Raw genomic sequence first — 16,646 nt, 5'->3', positions numbered from 1 at the left:
AGCAACTCGCAGTCTTTGAGATACTCAATAATATCATAAAATCACCTCAACACCCGTCACTCATTGTTTGTTTAAAAATCACAAAATATTTGTCGGGTTTCTTTTCTGCTTAGGATTCAACCTTGATACCGAATTCGTTTGCAGTCTTCGTTCGTTCCGCTTCCCGTTTGTGATAACACTTTCTAATCTCGTGTCCTATTGCTGTTCCCATCGGTGGGGGAACCGCATTCCCCACTTGTCTGTGCTTGTCAAGTACGCTGCCAAAGAACCGATACGTGTCCGAGAAGCCCTGTGATCTGGCACACTCTCTGACACTGACCACTCTAGTTTGTTCAGGATGTAAAACTCGACCCTGTGGTACAGAGAAAAGGTAAGTGGAATAGTACATTGTGCACTGAGAGCAAAAACGTGCGTTTGCTCGCTACGTACAAAGTAGAGGTTCCCGGGGTAAAGCCGAGGGGTTCTTGACTTGACTATGTCCATTATTTAAAAGTTATACGAACATTTCATTGCTAATTCTTGAGATTACGTATTTAAAATGACTGGTTACCGTATTTTTCCGAATTTTTCAATTTTCACCAAATTTCTTGTTTGAAAGGAACACTATCGAGATAAAGCTTCCTCTTTTAAATCTAATCTCTCATATTTAATGTCATGATTCTGGATTTTTATTGAATTTTTAACTTATACTCTGTTCAACAAGAAAATGAAGACGTAGATTGTTTTACATCGAATTAGAAATATTACAAACAATGCGAAATTATGAAACATTTTCAATCCTCTGCGTTTCACCAACCGAGAATCGCCCGTTTTCGATCCTCCCCAGCGAAGCGCTCGTTTTCGCTTCGCTCTTGAAGAAAAGTCATTGTACAAGTCACAGTAAAAGTATGTACACGTGTACAGAACTTAATTCAGAGTAGGTTTAAGCACTAAGTAATGAGGTATGAAAGAAACTTGTCACCTGTTTGCCCATTGGTTCAGGATTCGTGATTGTTGTACTGAAAAATCCGTCCCATTCCAACCGTCCGTAGAGACCGGCCCAGTGATTATGACGGTTTCCTGTATGAGGCAAGCACCATGGAATGAGTGTATTGAATTGCCTATCCATTGGGTCGCACATCTTCCCTGTACAGCAGCTACAAACTCCTCGGTAAGCCCCCGTTGAACTTTTGCCAGCTTTTTTGTCGTGATGCGTATATTGTCTGAAAGTTGAAGAACAGTCAAAGATGGTGTCCTCCAGACTCTAAGACGAGCTGTTTGGAAACTCTGACACATTCGTCATTTTATTTCATACCAGGTAAGATATTCGATGCTTACAATTTCTTGGCGAAAGTCCCATCGCTCAACTTGAGGATGATATTTGGTAGATCTCTCCAATCTGAGCCACTCGCCGTTGGAATATGAGCCATTCGAGCCTCGACAAGTGGTGCCATTTCCTTACAAATATGATCCTTTAAGGCTGGCTGATACTGATATCCTCGCATCTGCGGAAAAAGCCTTGAATCAGTATGGATAAAATTTCTTCATTTTTCTCTCTAGTTCAAGCTAAGACTTTGACGTTTTTCTACCTTTCTCTGGAAATGTGAAAGTGCCTCGCCGCCATATGGCATGGTTTCTTTGTTCCAACCATTTTTTATGTCTGGCAGATCGGACATAGCATCTCGAACGCTGATCGTTCTATACGGCGCTGATTCTGTCCACTCGCAATTCGAGGAATACTGTGAATAAGGAGTGTATTAAGTCCAAGTAAGGTTTTGCTAACGCGAGTTATTCTTATAACACTCGACATTTATGACTGGTAGTAATGTGACAAAACAGGGATAACAACAAAAAAACCTTACCTTCTTATCGTCTACAACGACACTCAATTGACAGGCACGTTTGCTGAACACGTGGGTCGGCTCTGGATATTTGGGAAGTATCTCTCCAGGTGCAGCGGCTAGAATGACCAGCCTAAATTACACGAAATTAGTTTACTGGTTTGAAACTGCACAGTTGAAGATCGTAATAATCAATTCAGAATAAGTTCGTAAAATATTTAGGAAATGTGCAGACTCCATTTCCTACCATTCATAATTCACATTTTTACACTTTCAACTATTGCGTCTCGACCGGATAAAATAGGTAATTATTTAAACTAACAGTGAGCTTGCAGCCTAGGGAGCATATGTAAACGTGATAACTAAATAATCTATAGTAGTCCTTCGACTCGTGATCGAATACGAGAACTGTCGATTTATCTGCGGAAAAATAATGGCAGAGGCCGATTATTTTGCAAGAATGAATAAAGAACTAAGCGTTGATGCTTGAAATTCAATGGGTACAAGTAATATACCTTCGCCTTGTCTGCGGTACTCCGTAGTTTCCAGCTTGGAGAATCCCATAGGTGCACTGATATCCCATTCGCACCAAGCATCTAAGCGTTAACTTTAGCACCATACTCCGTTTAAATGTGACAAAGTTTCGCACATTTTCCATTATGAAAAACTTGGGCCTATAGTAATCACAGAACGACAGGTAGGAGACAACGAGAGAATTCTTGAACAGCGAATACTGCCTTGAATTGAAGCGATTCATGCCGCTGAAACCTTGGCAAGGCGGTCCTCCGCACAGTAGCTCAACTGCTCCCCTCTGCGGAAGCGGCTGGCCGTGCTCATCTTTTAGATTTCCCTGAAATAGGAAAACTTGAGAATTGGCCGATTTCACCAATTTCACTAAATGCTAACCCTTAACTACGTACATCCATAACCATTCTTAACAACCGATTGCAATCTTCAGAGAAGACAATTGCGTTGGGATTGTTTAGACGGAAAGCGTGTGCAGCTGGCTCTTCTTTCTCCACTGCCCAGCGACTCTCTGCGATGCCAGCTCTGTGAAGGCCTTCGGATAATCCTGATGGAATACATGAAGATTAAATGACTTCTATATAAAATCTTTTTTTCATAGTAAAAATCAAACTATACGAAAGCTTTGTGGAATACCATTCGTACAATCAAGTACCTACCGCCGCATCCTGCAAAAACGTCGAAAGTTTGCAGGCGTTTATCGACCAGAGGATAGTCTGGAGCGGTTTCAGTTGACGGTTTTTTCGAATCATCCTGAAGCTTTGTGCTCTTCCCTTTTCCTTTACCCTTTCCTTTGCCCTTACCTTGTTTACCAATATTTGTCGCATGCAAAGGTGGTTCTTCAAATAATTTCTCATCTACACTGTAAGCTTGGGAGAAGTAGAAACGGTTCGGTCCGGCTGCTGACCATTCTTCGATCGACTGATTCAAATTTTCAGTGTACATCAAGTAACACTTTCCAACCACTTTCTCAAATCGGATGTTGCACACTGCAGGGTATGAATATGCAGAAGTGGAAAAAAAAAAAAAAATTAGAGCCAAGATCGGGCTTGAGAACTTGTCATATTTTGTAGCAATGTATCTTGATTGTTGAATTATTTTAGTAAGTGATAGGTAAGATAGTTGTCGGGTCGCGTATGAGAAGTTCACTCCTTCACTATATACTGTTGAACGGCATATAGTCCTATTGTATGCCATATAAAGCCATTTTGCCGAACAAACATTACTGTCTTTGTTTACGTTCAAATGACTCTCAGATTCGCCAATTTTAGTCAAATACGTAAGGTTTATCTCATTGATTTGTATCAGGTAAATAAAACTGACCTTCGTTGCTCCAATACAGTACGTTAAGATCTGCTTGTTCCATCAGAGTATGCTTTTTGTGGGTGTTTTCTGGCCTGTACAATTTTGTAACCGTGATCCAGATGTCACTAGACGATACAAGTTTGTCCGTTGTTGAGGCATAGATCGCGCTTATATGACCGATGTGGAATGGTTCTGGTGTATCATAATTCGACCCTTTTACGTGGTCAGAAGATTTACGGTAAAACTCCGGATACATGTCTTCATCAACGTTTTCTTTTTTCGTCTTGGGCGAATCGGTTTTAGTTATACCATATCTGAATTTAAATGTTCCGGGTATCAAGTAAACTGTTGTCCCCACTCTGAATTCATCACCTTTGTAACGCACGATTCCGTATATCACTTCTTTGCTACTCTTCTGCTCGCCGCGTTCGTCCACCTGCCATAGTTTGAAATTGATAAGGAGTGAAAAAAATAAAACAATCTAAATGGCTTAAAGCCAATATAAAACGATCAGGTTTGCCAATAAAAGAAGTATTTGCCGTTTCACGGCTAAAAATTGACCTTCGGTATGTTTGTGCCTTGATTTGCACTGAATCGATCGCAGGCTGCACAAAATCTGTGCATAATTTCCGGTCGCGAGCAAGTCGATGGCACCGGAGGGTCTTCGAATCTGGCAGTTTCCGCCGTGTATTGTTTCTGATAAAAAAACGTCCTTCCGTCAGTATCTTTGATATCGTCTTCTGGTTTTAATTCTTCGTTACCTAAACAAAGAATAAATAGAGCCAGCATTAGTCAAAGTAAGGAAAACATGGAAGTTGAAGTAATGCGACGAATTAGCGAATCGTTTGCATCTGCATAGATTTAACACAGCATGACTTGCCTAACATTGACCAGTTACTGGGTATCTGTTTGCGAATCACGTTGGCCTTGCACTTGACGGAAGCAAACGGAGTTTCCTCGCATTCGTCTATGAGAAATAGTTCAATGGGATCGGACGTTTCCCCCAAGACGGTATCACTGCCTCTGCAGAACCAATTTGCATGAAACAATTTGTCTCCATTCTTTGTTTCGAACATGTATACCACTCGAGCAATGTAGAGAGGTACTGCTGGGTCGCTGGGCTCAATGAGAACGCAGTCATTGGGGTGTATTTCTTCGTCACCTAGCATAACAGATTCGTAAAAGGTCTTTCTTCCATCTTGGATGATCGGTTCCCCTATCCATTTTATTTCTTTTCTAACATTTCTCAATCCCTTCGACACTTTTTGAGTCACAGTAGCCTTGCATACTGCCAACGCTTCATACTCTTCTTCGTTTTCCGGATCCGAGTCGTCTGCCTCCTGTAAAAGTATGAATACTTCAATATTCTTTTGTTTGCTTGATAATTCACTCCTTGTTTCGTCCAGTGGAGGAGAAAGAACACGAATCCAGATAGATGTTGCTAAAAGTTGATCGCTCACCTGAAGAGCCATATTTGGACATCTGCGCTGGATACAGGCTTGTTTGCTTCTTCCGGAGCCCCCGAATTTAGTCATGTCTTTGCAATGGATGCACAGGCCGCAGTCAGGTTGTTGACATGCCTCGCACACAGCACATCTTCGCCTCTTGGGACCCTGAGCAACATGAAATGAATCGATCATTGTAGCTAGAAATAGCAAACTCTACAGCAATGTACACAGTTTTATTTGTCAACACATAACAGGGATTGAAAAAGAGGTTCTTCCTGGATGGTTCTACATCTGTTTGCATATCCAGTATGCAATATCTACTTTTACACATGCTTAATTATAGATTAACAGAGAAAATACGCTTCTCAACTGTGATTTTGCTCAACTTACACCAACGCCTTTTTCCCTGTCATTTTCCTTGTCCAACTGATCGGTAAAAAACGTCTCAAACACATTTTTAACCAGGTGCGTCGTAGTGGCCTTTGTCCATGCAGGTTTTTTATCTTTTTGATATTTACGGTGTGCTTTTCGCATCGCTAATCTCTTCCCAACTGTCACACCTGCCAAGTTGACCAGTGCTCGCATGCACGGACTTGTAAGTAGCAGTGATTCTCCCGGAGTCGCAGAAGCATCAAAGGACAGAACTTGATCGCAAACGAATTGAGCGTGCCTCAAGAGAGAGTCTTCCGTGAATTTGAACAAGCCTTTGGGTGGAACAGTTGTCTGTAACAATATTGGTCTCATGTAATTTTAAGAAATAAGGAAATGTGATCGATCTGATTTAACACTCACCTGTAATTTGTTGAGCAAATCCTCATAAGTTGGATTGATTTCGTCGAGCAAGAATTCGATTACCAACTTACTGATGTGAATCTTTTCTCTCACTGCTTCCATAAAAGGTGCATAAGCCTCCGATGGCTCCATTAAAATGTACTCTCCAAACGCTGTATTGAACCCTATAAGTGCCAATTCGCCACCATCAAACCCTGTCACCCACCACTCGTTTATCGGCCCCATGTCCATTGTTGGGACACCCCCTTCTGGATCAGGACTTTCCTCATAAATTGCTTTCATATAGCCAGAAAAGTAGAGCAGCACGTTTCTTTCTATGAGTCCAGTATCGAATGGACAAAGATGACCATTTTTGTCATAGACGCTGAAACATTGCCATTATCGTTATTGTCATTATTATTAATCAAAGATCATATTTACTGAAAAGGCAAGTGACCACCGAAAATAACGAATCTGTCAAAATAATGAGAACAGTCAGGATCCCCGGAATAAAACTGGTTTTTGAGATTAGATTAGTCGTCACAATTTCTTTCCTCTCAAATGTTCGGACATCATACCTGAAATGAGTGAGCTTATTCTGTGGCCTTTCATCACTCTCGTTAATCATAGACTCCTCACCAGTGAACAGCGATAGTCTGGGGTCTGTTAGAGCAATGAATTCTTCCACTGCGCCGTTCGGATGACCCTGATACAATTTAAGGTCGTCGTCAAAGAGTAGCTGACGACAAATTTGGCACTTTTCTGGAAGAGATCTGGGTTTGTCGATCGGAGCTGGCACCGCAGCCAGCTTCCCACCCTCACCCTCATCCATGTACACCTCCGAGCGGTTGGTCAACTTGATCTTTTTTTCAACGACGAGATTGTCGTCCGTCTTCACGAGGTTCTCAGCGGATTCATCCGCAATTTCGACCTTGACTATGCGGGTCAGGGGGGACTTCGGAGCTTCTGGTGATCCGTCTTTAACTTTGAGAAACATACCGTCGAGGGTGCGCTGATCCACGGAGACGGTTCCGGCGTGCCTTTTCATCCCTTTTCGCTCGGAACGAGCCGGCCGCTTCCGAACGCCAACCTTCGTGTTTCTTCTTGCCTGCTGCGACGAAGGTCCGGCTACATTTTGCTCTGGCAGGCTTCCGGCGTACCGTCTGGTTCTCGGCGGTGGAGATAAAACTCCATCCCCGCCAGGGCTACTGGCGATCATTTTATTTTTCACAGATAACCTATCATTATTCTCCACGTTTTCTACCTCTGGGAGATTCTCTTTTTCGGAAATGTCACTCGGTGATATAACGGCCGACGGCATGTGGGATTTGAGCGGGATCTTTTCGACAATCTTCACATCACCTTTCCCCACTCACCGCCGAACGAAACGAAATTGTTATATAGCAAATTATAAAATGCAAACTGTTGCGAGAACCGTATTGCGAGGGCAATACGCAAATTGAATTGATGTGAACTGTTGAGTAGTGATGGTGGCGGTTGGCGCGAAATATAATAGTTAAGTATGCGTACATTCATATATACAATACATGCCTATGTAGTATTCAACAAACCCCCCCCCCCCCTCAGTGTTCCGCAACTTTACTCGTCAGATGCGGACATCGCGGACCATAGAATTCTACGAGGTTAGCTATCTTCGCTATGACAAGTAAAACGAGGAGTAATGCCGGCTAGATTTAAATTAAACAGCCTGGAAAAATGACTGCAGAAAACGTAGAGGTGTACACGTCTTACTTAAAGAGATGCAAAGGTATGTTGGATCTATCTTTGTGCCTGTGTATTATGCTTTTACTTTCACTGGTCCAATATTCTGCAGATGCTGGAAAACTGCTTGCTGGATTTTCTGAAATGCTAACGATGTTAAAGGCTGAAGTCTCGACCAGTGGTCTTCCCGACGAACAGATTCAGCTCTTGATTTACATCATCACTAAAATCACTATGGGTATAGCTTTTACACAGTCGCTCCACCTGTGTTTTTAAGATCCTCTGCTCAGTTTGTCGTTTAAACGTAGGGTAAAGAAACACGAACAAGTAGAGCAGCTTTACCCAGGTTCCGATGTAACATCCCACACAATTGGGCCATGGTAGATTGCATTTTTAATCAGCATTACCATTTTCTTTTTAGGTAGTACACATCGTGCAGCTTTGATCAAATGTTTGATCCCTATCCATAGAATGACCGAAAAGATTGTCCAAGACATTGGGTTATGGTTTATATCGACGTCAAAGAACATCCCAGTTCTACCGGGTATAGCTGTACTTCAATGGTTTACTGGTATGTCACGGTTAATTGAGCAGTCCGTAAATTCAATAACTTTGGAATTTAAGCCAATTTATTCCGCTTCTTATTTAAGTATTTTAAATAAGTTTGGTGCTATCAATCACCCTTATTTACAGGTCTATTGAATTATGGGCTTGTCGAAGCTGTGACTATCAACGCTTTCTATGATGCCTTTTTTTTCATCCTTGTGAAGAATACAAAATTTGTGAGATACTTTTTTCCTACCAGTGAATTTTTTGTGTAGTTTGCTCGTTTCTGTGTCTAATTTTTTTAAATATTTTTTTCCTTGCATAAGGCAGGCAACTGAAATCAATCTCAATGCATTTAAAATTAATACTAGACTGCCAACTAAAAATAATGTACTTCTTCTCTATATTTCGCCGTAGGAACCCTTCGTTGCTCAACTAATCTATGTTTTAACTAAGCCTGAAGACGTCACCCGCAGGCAGGTGTCGAGAATTCTTAAACTGCAATCGCAGTACGCAAAACCCAGGAAACATCTGACTGCTTTGTTGTCGTAAGTAGATTCATCTGAAAATGTTGCATTTTATTGTAATATTCTCTTATGATTATTTACCATATTCTTCCTATAGGATGCAAAGTCTGGAAATAACCTGGATTTATTCTGATACCAAATATCAAACAAAAATTCAGAAATGCCATACCTTCTTTAGTTAATTGAACAAAAATGTCAATGATTGAAAGATGTCAAATATTTCTTAGAATCTTGCAAGTGGTTATGCATTTATTTATTTATTTTTTTGCATAATTATTGTCTGTTCCAATACCGTACAGATTGTTCAAGTCTTACAAACCAGAACATGTGCCCGAGAAGATTCCAGCGACAAATGTCGAAAGTGCTTGGAAGCGACTTCCAGAATCTCTGAGACTTGACCTTCAGGATGCTGCCAAGAGGTGTGACGCAAGTCACTTGGCAGCGTGGCAACCTGACTTAGTGTGGAATCCGGTAACAAGTGGCGCGGTAAGAAAAAACTTCATTGCAATCGTGTAAAATTATTATTAAAGGATAAGTTAACTATTCTCATCAGAGCATGTCTGTGCATGCTTTCACATAGCAATCAAGGAAACAGCGAAAGATGCCCATCCCAACTGTTAGCTACATCAATATTGGCTCGAGTATTTCAAAGGAACCGGATGCGAAGTCAATTTTCGAAATTAGAACGTAAGTGTAAACCGAAGGTCAGGATGGAATCATAAATCGAACTGACCAAGTTGTATTTTCAGACTGGATGAACTTGGAAAGCATCAGCTAAGCTTGGAACTACCGTGCAACGCGCTGTCGCTGTTAGCCAACAACGCAGGCTTACATATTCTGACGTTTGCATCATCTGACTATCAGAGTAGATTCTGTTACAACCTGTACAACACCCTACAAAATGGTGATAAGATGTATCTTCTGTTGTGAACTCAGTAGAAACAGATTTTTCCTCAGTCAGATAGATTTTGAAGTGGTAGAACTGAGCACGCTAAAACTAGCCTGTAGGTAATCTCTGTTCTCAGCCTTTATATACGAAGTTGGAAAGTTTTCTTACCAAGACCGTGAACGACTACTTTTTATGACCGCTCAACTGTCGCGATATATGCAGCAGGAAATCATTCTTGTCTCACGATTCCTAAAAAATTACCTGCCATTTTGGAATACGAGGGACCACCGAGACAGCATTTTCGCACTAATCCAGTGGATCACAATCTCATCGTTTACCGGTAAATCATATTATCCTGAGTAAATTCGCCTTTGCATTTCAATTGTCATCTCAACGCATGAAACTAGATATGAAATGATATTTAAACTGTCTACTCATCTAGACGTACACAGGAACATCCTTTTGCCCCTTCAAACAATGTGGGAGTCTTCGTCGATCAACGTTAAGTGCGAGATCCTCACGACTCTGAGATCAATGGTGACGAATCTTGTGAGTATGCAAAAAATTCCCTCCAGATTAACGATAAAGTAACGTAATTTACCTAGCTGATTTCAAACATTTATACCTTTGCAGTTCATGAAAAATGAATTCAAAGATAGAGATCTTGGACAAGCTCCACTTTTCCTAGAAACAGATGCGCAAAGTCTAGACATTGCGGACGTTATAGATCCGCTGATGAAATTCACGAGTGATCTAATTGTTTCGGGTCTATACAGCGAATCAAACAATGGTATCTTGGTCTCCGAGGCATTAATTTTTTACCAGCATGTGTCTGAGCTTGAGAAACGCAGTGACCTACCATGCTGGACTATCTCACCATCAGTCGTTATTTACAGTGGACTTGTCAGTCGGAGCATGGCCATTTTGTCAGGAGTCTGCGCTTTGTTGTTGAGGTAAGATAAATGGATGAATCACATTTCGTAAGCTTGCTTTGTACTTCCAATGTATTTGCTTAGTTTGTCACTTGAAACTCACTAACAGTTAATCAGGACGAAAAATGTACTTATTCCAGGTACCGTGGTATCAACGCAAAACTCCGAGAACTCAACCGTCGCGATCTTTTTGAAACAAAAATCAAAATAATCGACACATACGCCACTGACATAGCAAAGAGTCTGTTGTACAATGAGGTTTGTACTCGTACCTATTCACTGACATTAACAAAAATACGTTCTGTGCAGTACAATGAGTTGCCGAGGAAAAAACCTTAAGATCTGTTTAAACATTACTTACGAAAGATGAAACTACAATATATTCGGTAGGCATTTTGTGAATCTGAGGACCGATGTTTTCTGAGGGGAATCCCTGAACCTCTACTGCTCGACTTCAGAACTTCGTGTGCGTTCGACACAGCACTCAACATTAGCAATCATTTCGCCATTTTGCCCTACAAATTTTCACTAATCGATATGGGACTGGAAATTGTAACAACAGAGGTAAGAACACTGTTAACTTTCTCAATGATAGTACGCAAGAATTAACGTTTTCATTGAGGTAATATGGGAATATCTTTACGTATAATAAAAATTTGTTGTTGGGAAAGAAAGCACGTTGCTAAAGTTCACCAATGATTTTTCCTTTCTCATGCTCTGTTCGTTTACCTAGTTTTCTTTTTTCATGTACATTAACCGTGTCTTTTTACAGGATTGTATCAGCGTTGCTGAAACATACTATCCAGAGGTGGCTAAATTTCTCCAGATCATCAGTGAATAGCTCGTAGCAATAAATTCATTCAACTTAAAATACTTACTTATAAGTTGGCATAATCAGGAGGCAATATAATACCCTCAAACTTATCAGAGTTGAGTGAGTTTGTACACACAGTTGGATTCCAGAAATAGATTTTATTTATTTCAATATTTTATTTTAATTATCTCGTTCTATCACACAACAGAGATCAGTGAAGACGATTGACCAGCATCGTGGATTTCATTGGAATTCTCAACTCCTCATTTTGTTAAGTGCCCACAGGCGAAATAAAAATTAATCAACAAAATAACCAAAGAAAAATATATACATATACTTATCTTTGTATGTATGTACATATGTATATCACATCCCGTACACTCGTCGTAACTTACAATTAGCTTTTGTTTTTCAATACTCCCCGTGAAGACTACAAAACTGATTGTGAACCAAAGATCAACCAGACAACGTCTCCGACACAAGCGGCTGTTTTTATCACACAACCATGCATAGGTATAAGTATTTATACAGACGATTCAATGTTCATAGAGCACTAAATGCTATGAAACACTTAAGATGGAATAAGCGAGGCACCTCAATAATTTGAGTATGGAACTTTCCCGTTTGCCTAAATATTAGCTGCATTGCAAATTACTTTGCAATGATACCTCCTGAACTTATCAACATTTATAAAATGAGCAGAAGAATTCAACTAAAAATGAAAAAAAAAGAGAAAGAACAAATGTTATACCAGGAAGATGATTGATCAGACAGTTTGATCCGTTATTGGAAAAGTCTCATTGTCAGAGAAAGCATGAAGTGGATCTTCCTTAGCCTGTAACTTGGCGGCGTTTTTCTCCGGGAAGACTGCCGGATGGGTAATGAAATGTTATTACTCATCCAGCTGTGAATATATCTGGCACCAAACCGGGCAGTGGGTTGAAACTGCGCCACCCCACTTCCAACCTCGAGGTATACCCAGATGCGTTAGACCCTGCTTAACGATACCTGAATGCCCGGTTCGCAGCACCGCTCTGGATTTACGGCTCCATGCGATATTATCGTTGAAAAATAATTCTTCAGGATGAACCGCTGTGTTTTCGTTGTGCGGTAATTCGAGATCAAGATTTTCCACGCCGTTCATTGTGGAAAAATCTCCAAGCACAAGAGTATTTTGGAATCTGCAGTAATTGTCCATTGCCCTTCGATCCCGGACGCCGTGCAATGCCGCGTTCACAACCGTTATAGTAACCTTGTTGATCTAGAAATGAAATGAAAAATAAAGTCAACTGGAATGTAACTAATCGAAGTTGCTCGTGAGTTGTTTGCCTTTCTTTTCGGAAATAGTCACATTCAAGAACCCACGTGAAATGTCGCGCAGGCAGCGGCGGGTACTGAATCCGCCGCTGCCGACGACTGATGCTGAAGGGATATACGAATTTTTCCATCTGTATCCCATAGGATAGCAAGGCCTTGTCCTAAGTGTATGGATCGCCAAACCTTGCGATTTCCTTGCCAATCGCGAACCCGTTTCAGAATTGGACTATTCAATTCCAGCGTTATTTTAGCCAGGGCTTCGCTGCTCTCAATCTCTTGTAATGCCAGCAAAGATAATCTGTCAACAGAAATTGAGATTTGAAGGTGAAACTTGCTTCGATAGAAAAATTGGTACAATTGACGTGGCACAAGCAGTAAAGGGAACCAAGACTCATCGAGTCTGGTGATAACCTTTGTATCATCCTTACAAACTTTCATCAAACTATCCAACCTATATACTATGTTAATTATACAAACGATATACTATATCACCTATTTGGCATGGCGATAACTTGCGCTTACCTGTTCTCAAGTATAGTCCGACATATAACTTCTCGCACACCTGGGTTGCAAGCTTTGTCAACGCTAAAACGCTCTAGGTTCCATGTGGCAATCCTGAAGGAGGTCCTTCCCTCGAGTTTGGTAGAATAATTACTGGGCGTCAAAGGCCGAGGACTGGCAACACTGAGTAGCTCCCAAATTTCATCTTCAGTTATTCCCGAGCTCGTTTCAATGTCATTGCTGAAATAATTCGTGTTGCCCTGAATCTTTCGATTAATCTGTATTCGGCAGAAGGTTTGCCTCTCTGATTAGAATGTCGACTGTATAAGATCATAAAAGCATCACACCCTGGAAGAATGTATTAAGAAATGTTCTCATTAGACTCACGTGACATGAGCACTTGGATTTATTCCATTGACTCGAGGCACCTTGCTCGAAATTCTGACCACACCGTTGGAAACAGGGGTACTTGTCATTTGTGGATTGGTACCCAAAGAAGACGATGTACCGTTGCTAGGGGTTGGGGTAACGGATCCATCCGAGTCAACGACGATCTTTAGATAAGGCTTAATTATCGCCAACCGATGCTTTCCAATCCCTCGGACTTTTGCTAGTTCATCAAGCGATTGATAAAATCCGCGCCTGTGTCTCCTTTCAACGACGTTAGCTGCTAATTCCTGCACAGATGCAAAGTTGATCTATCATGTTAGGGGCCATCCATAAATTACTTCACACGAATTTTAGAACTTTTAAACCCCTCCCCCCGTCCTTGTCACAAGTTGTCACATTTTTAGAACCCCCTCCCCCTGATGTGACGTCACAAATTTTTGAAACTTATGCATGTATTTAAAAATAATCAAAAGAAAACAGTTATTTTCATTTTTTTCTTATTTTTATTAAATAATCTTTAATAAAATCAACACAGTCAAATATATAGCCGATGACTTAAACCTATTTAAACCCTTACCATTCAGAACTCTTGTGAATTTGAGTGTCTCACTTGCATTACAACGCCGCTTTAGAAGTTAAATGTTGTTGCGTGAGAGGTAATCTTATAGCGAGAGTGTTAAATTATTAATAAAAATATCGATCAAGTTCGAAAATTTAAAAAATTTTTTATTCACATATAAATTTCGTGTTTTAGTATTTTAACTTTTAACATGTGTCGTCACAAAGCTTTTGACCCCCCCTGCCCCTTGTCACACTATGTCACATTACGGTGATACCCCCCCCCCCCCATTATCGTGTGACGTAATTTATGGATGGCCCCTTAACAGTTGGCATAAATTTTGTATTTGAGCGTACATTTTTACCGGTAATTCTGGGTTTGAAACTGTCTTGCTAGCCGTGATTCAAGTGAAATTTTAGAGAAAATAAGCATACCTGATTCAAACCTGGGATTCCTTGCAATGCAAAAACACTCGCGCTATTGATATCCAGCAAACTCCCCGTATTCCCCGAAGAGTTCAAGCTTATGGAAGCTTGAGATGAACTTGTGCTGGCATTGGCGGAAGCTACGCAGATCTCAGGTCGAACCAATTCCAATTTATAAGCTCCCACTCCTGAAACTAAGACCAAGTCTTCCACCCGGTGAAATCTCCCTATCGCCTGTCTATGACAAACTATATTCCTGGCCACTGCCCTGCTTATTCCTGGCAATGTCATCAATTCTTCTTCCGTAGCTGTGTTCAAATTCATCCGGTCAACCTAGGCAGATAATTATTACTGAATAAACTGTAAGCTGTTAATAATGGTAACAGAGTTTCATTGGTAAACGGCAAAAGCTTGCACCAAACTATCAAAAAAAATGTTCTCTCAATTTGCGTGTTACTTTAGCAATCGCTGAGTGTAACTTAAATTCAATCGATCACTAGCTTTAGTCTAGTCTGATCTGATAAGATAATAAGCGTGACGACAGCAAAGTTTCTATCTCTCTTGGTAACGATTCGCATGACTATGGACAGTGATATTTATACCTTAAGACCCTCATCATCATATGCAAATGTGTGCGACAGGATTTTGCTAGGTTGAGAATGTTTTTTTCCCAACATGCTAAGGGTTGCTCGTCTGAAATTTCGACCACGTCCCCGATGCCCATGGTGCGTACTTCCGTTTTGGCCCATTTCATTGACTATATCAGTATGTTGAATGTATATAAGTATATTGACGTATAGCTGTGCATATACAGATTTATACATATGCATACATGTACGTATTTGGCTACCTATGTATGTATGCATAGATGTGCATGTACAAAGGTAGATTAGTTTCACATTATCTATTGCCTAACGGAGGGAGATAACACGCCGATAGGCATCTGATAATCCTGTAATAAAAAAAACATGTGTATTTCCCCTGTGTCATAATTAAGCATCACAGGTGGGTGAATCTATGCATGTATGTAACGTCTGTATGTAATGTGTGCAGATTGCCAAATCACATCCTATTTACTGCTAGGACATCCGATAATTTCAGTCCGAATATACCATGAAATCGAGCCTCAAAGCATGAGTGGGGGGATGATATGAGAACGGAAAATAATACCAAATATGAGACGCGTGAGGCAATGAAGGTCAGTTTTTGGGGATTAATAACATTGATTTATTATGGACGCTTCAGTCACTCGTGCACTGTTCGATTTCATTGTACTTAGTGGGTACACACATACGTAGCTATTATTAAGAATGACCAGTCGAACTTACATGACTTTCCGTCTATAGCCTTCCACAATTCAACTCCGGTTTCTCAGTCGAAGTTGTTGTTCGGAATTAGATTCACCAATACAATACATTTATACTTGTTTTAAACCAGAGAAATATGTATCACTGCGTGTCGTGCATATCGGTATGTACTGTGTAAATGCATACATAGATGGCAACATATTAACCAATTCTTGGAGTCGACTTGATTATTTACGTATGTATGGATACGTACGGACGAACGAGATTAAATGCTTAATCACCTAGCTCCCCCTCCGAAATGACAAATCTGGGCACGTGCGACGCCCTGCACCTTGCTGTCCGCCCGCACAACGATCAGCCCGATTTCACGAGCGTAGTAAAACTACAACCAGGTGTATTGTAATCTGCCAAGTGCGCGCCATCCCACGTTGACGTAATGTATTAAGCCTGGATGGCGGTCCTTGCAAATCTCTGATCATGGAGCTTCTAGGATTCACGTATACACGACCGTGCTTTGATTTAACCCATTTTTTAAAACAAAATCCGTTGCAAGGTCCGTTGACCGAACTGTGAAAATGGCTCCACCGATAAAGAAGCTATCGGATCGCTAACACAGCTTCTTGGCACCAGGCCTACCTACCCGCAAAGTATTGGTCAAGAAAATTTGCCCAGGGATAACCGTCTCTAAATTCTTCAGTCAACGACAAAATGTTTCGCATCGCATCCCAAAAAATCTTGGGAAGTAAATTATCTGGTAAACTCATATAACAATGTTTGGGGATTAGGTGAAACAAAATTGCACCACGCACATGATCTACAACGGCTACGTCTACATGAAGCGTCGATTG

The 16,646-nt window shown here is 40.8% G+C and overlaps 3 protein-coding genes across 13 annotated transcripts; 1 reads left to right on the top strand and 2 right to left on the bottom strand.

The window, feature by feature from the left end:
* Window positions 1–45: 45 nt before the first annotated feature.
* On the bottom strand, window positions 46–7,374 carry LOC107222345 (DNA (cytosine-5)-methyltransferase PliMCI). 3 transcript variants are annotated; one of them, XM_015661674.2, is made up of 15 exons: window positions 6,448–7,371; window positions 5,891–6,254; window positions 5,489–5,821; window positions 5,111–5,263; window positions 4,531–4,990; window positions 4,212–4,411; window positions 3,669–4,086; window positions 3,005–3,334; window positions 2,741–2,892; window positions 2,336–2,670; window positions 1,842–1,953; window positions 1,569–1,718; window positions 1,318–1,484; window positions 962–1,202; window positions 46–352 (listed from the first exon to the last, which is right to left on the bottom strand). In XM_015661674.2, the coding sequence occupies exons 1-15, from the start codon at window positions 7,188–7,190 to the stop codon at window positions 110–112; spliced, it is 4,401 nt and encodes a 1,466-aa protein (XP_015517160.2). In that variant the 5' UTR covers window positions 7,191–7,371; the 3' UTR covers window positions 46–109. The 3 variants fall into 3 exon arrangements, 2 of the variants coding, with proteins under 2 accessions (XP_015517160.2, XP_046596226.1); XR_006904437.1 differs by lacking the exon at window positions 46–352 and having other exon boundaries at window positions 1,062–1,202; window positions 1,318–1,497; window positions 6,448–7,373; XM_046740270.1 differs by lacking the exons at window positions 46–352; window positions 962–1,202; window positions 1,318–1,484 and having other exon boundaries at window positions 1,577–1,718; window positions 1,842–1,939; window positions 6,448–7,374.
* LOC107222350 (centromere protein I) lies at window positions 233–11,612 on the top strand. 3 transcript variants are annotated; one of them, XR_006904438.1, is made up of 16 exons: window positions 233–370; window positions 7,457–7,637; window positions 7,704–7,829; window positions 8,013–8,162; window positions 8,285–8,373; window positions 8,555–8,685; window positions 8,964–9,150; window positions 9,245–9,351; window positions 9,414–9,568; window positions 9,690–9,893; window positions 9,996–10,102; window positions 10,187–10,506; window positions 10,626–10,743; window positions 10,876–11,049; window positions 11,258–11,414; window positions 11,508–11,612. XR_006904438.1 is itself a non-coding variant. In XM_015661682.2 (15 exons), the coding sequence occupies exons 2-15, from the start codon at window positions 7,586–7,588 to the stop codon at window positions 11,324–11,326; spliced, it is 1,989 nt and encodes a 662-aa protein (XP_015517168.1). In that variant the 5' UTR covers window positions 233–370; window positions 7,457–7,585; the 3' UTR covers window positions 11,327–11,612. The 3 variants fall into 3 exon arrangements, 1 of the variants encoding a protein (XP_015517168.1); XR_001525639.2 differs by having other exon boundaries at window positions 11,258–11,419; XM_015661682.2 differs by having other exon boundaries at window positions 11,258–11,612.
* Window positions 11,438–16,201, bottom strand: LOC107222346 (endonuclease/exonuclease/phosphatase family domain-containing protein 1). Of its 7 annotated transcripts, none has more exons than XM_046740279.1 (8): window positions 15,820–16,198; window positions 15,324–15,443; window positions 15,094–15,248; window positions 14,501–14,824; window positions 13,505–13,794; window positions 13,139–13,357; window positions 12,665–12,914; window positions 11,438–12,560 (listed from the first exon to the last, which is right to left on the bottom strand). In XM_046740279.1, exons 2-8 carry the CDS (start codon window positions 15,355–15,357, stop codon window positions 12,192–12,194), a joined length of 1,641 nt encoding a protein of 546 aa, XP_046596235.1. In that variant the 5' UTR covers window positions 15,358–15,443; window positions 15,820–16,198; the 3' UTR covers window positions 11,438–12,191. The 7 variants fall into 7 exon arrangements, with proteins under 7 accessions (XP_046596235.1, XP_046596236.1, XP_046596234.1 ...); XM_046740280.1 differs by having other exon boundaries at window positions 15,342–15,443; XM_046740278.1 differs by having other exon boundaries at window positions 15,094–15,443.
* Between the last annotated feature and the right edge of the window lie 445 nt (window positions 16,202–16,646).

This window comes from Neodiprion lecontei, chromosome 5 (genome assembly GCF_021901455.1).
Source record: "Neodiprion lecontei isolate iyNeoLeco1 chromosome 5, iyNeoLeco1.1, whole genome shotgun sequence".
Taxonomy (NCBI): Eukaryota; Metazoa; Arthropoda; class Insecta; order Hymenoptera; family Diprionidae; genus Neodiprion; species Neodiprion lecontei.
The sequence above is the reverse complement of the archived record's forward strand: the minus strand, read 5'-3'. Positions and strand labels throughout refer to the sequence as shown.

Excerpts from the sequence above, each read along its gene's own strand:
- LOC107222345 (XM_015661674.2), bottom strand. The coding sequence starts at position 7,190 with ATGCCGTCGGCCGTTATATCACCGAGTGACATTTCCGAAAAAGAGAAT. Across the intron at positions 4,087-4,211 it reads AAGGCACAAACATACCGAAG|GTGGACGAACGCGGCGAGCA; the intron begins GTCAATTTTTAG and ends AAACTATGGCAG. Across the intron at positions 1,485-1,568 it reads TTTCACATTTCCAGAGAAAG|ATGCGAGGATATCAGTATCA; the intron begins GTAGAAAAACGT and ends CTTTTTCCGCAG.
- LOC107222350 (XM_015661682.2), top strand. The coding sequence starts at position 7,586 with ATGACTGCAGAAAACGTAGAGGTGTACACGTCTTACTTAAAGAGATGC. Across the intron at positions 8,374-8,554 it reads TTGTGAAGAATACAAAATTT|GAACCCTTCGTTGCTCAACT; the intron begins GTGAGATACTTT and ends ATTTCGCCGTAG. Across the intron at positions 8,686-8,963 it reads CATCTGACTGCTTTGTTGTC|ATTGTTCAAGTCTTACAAAC; the intron begins GTAAGTAGATTC and ends AATACCGTACAG.
- LOC107222346 (XM_046740278.1), bottom strand. The coding sequence starts at position 15,357 with ATGCATACATACATAGGTAGCCAAATACGTACATGTATGCATATGTAT. Across the intron at positions 14,825-15,093 it reads ATGATGATGAGGGTCTTAAG|GTTGACCGGATGAATTTGAA; the intron begins GTATAAATATCA and ends TTATCTGCCTAG. Across the intron at positions 13,795-14,500 it reads GAATCCCAGGTTTGAATCAG|GAATTAGCAGCTAACGTCGT; the intron begins GTATGCTTATTT and ends GCATCTGTGCAG.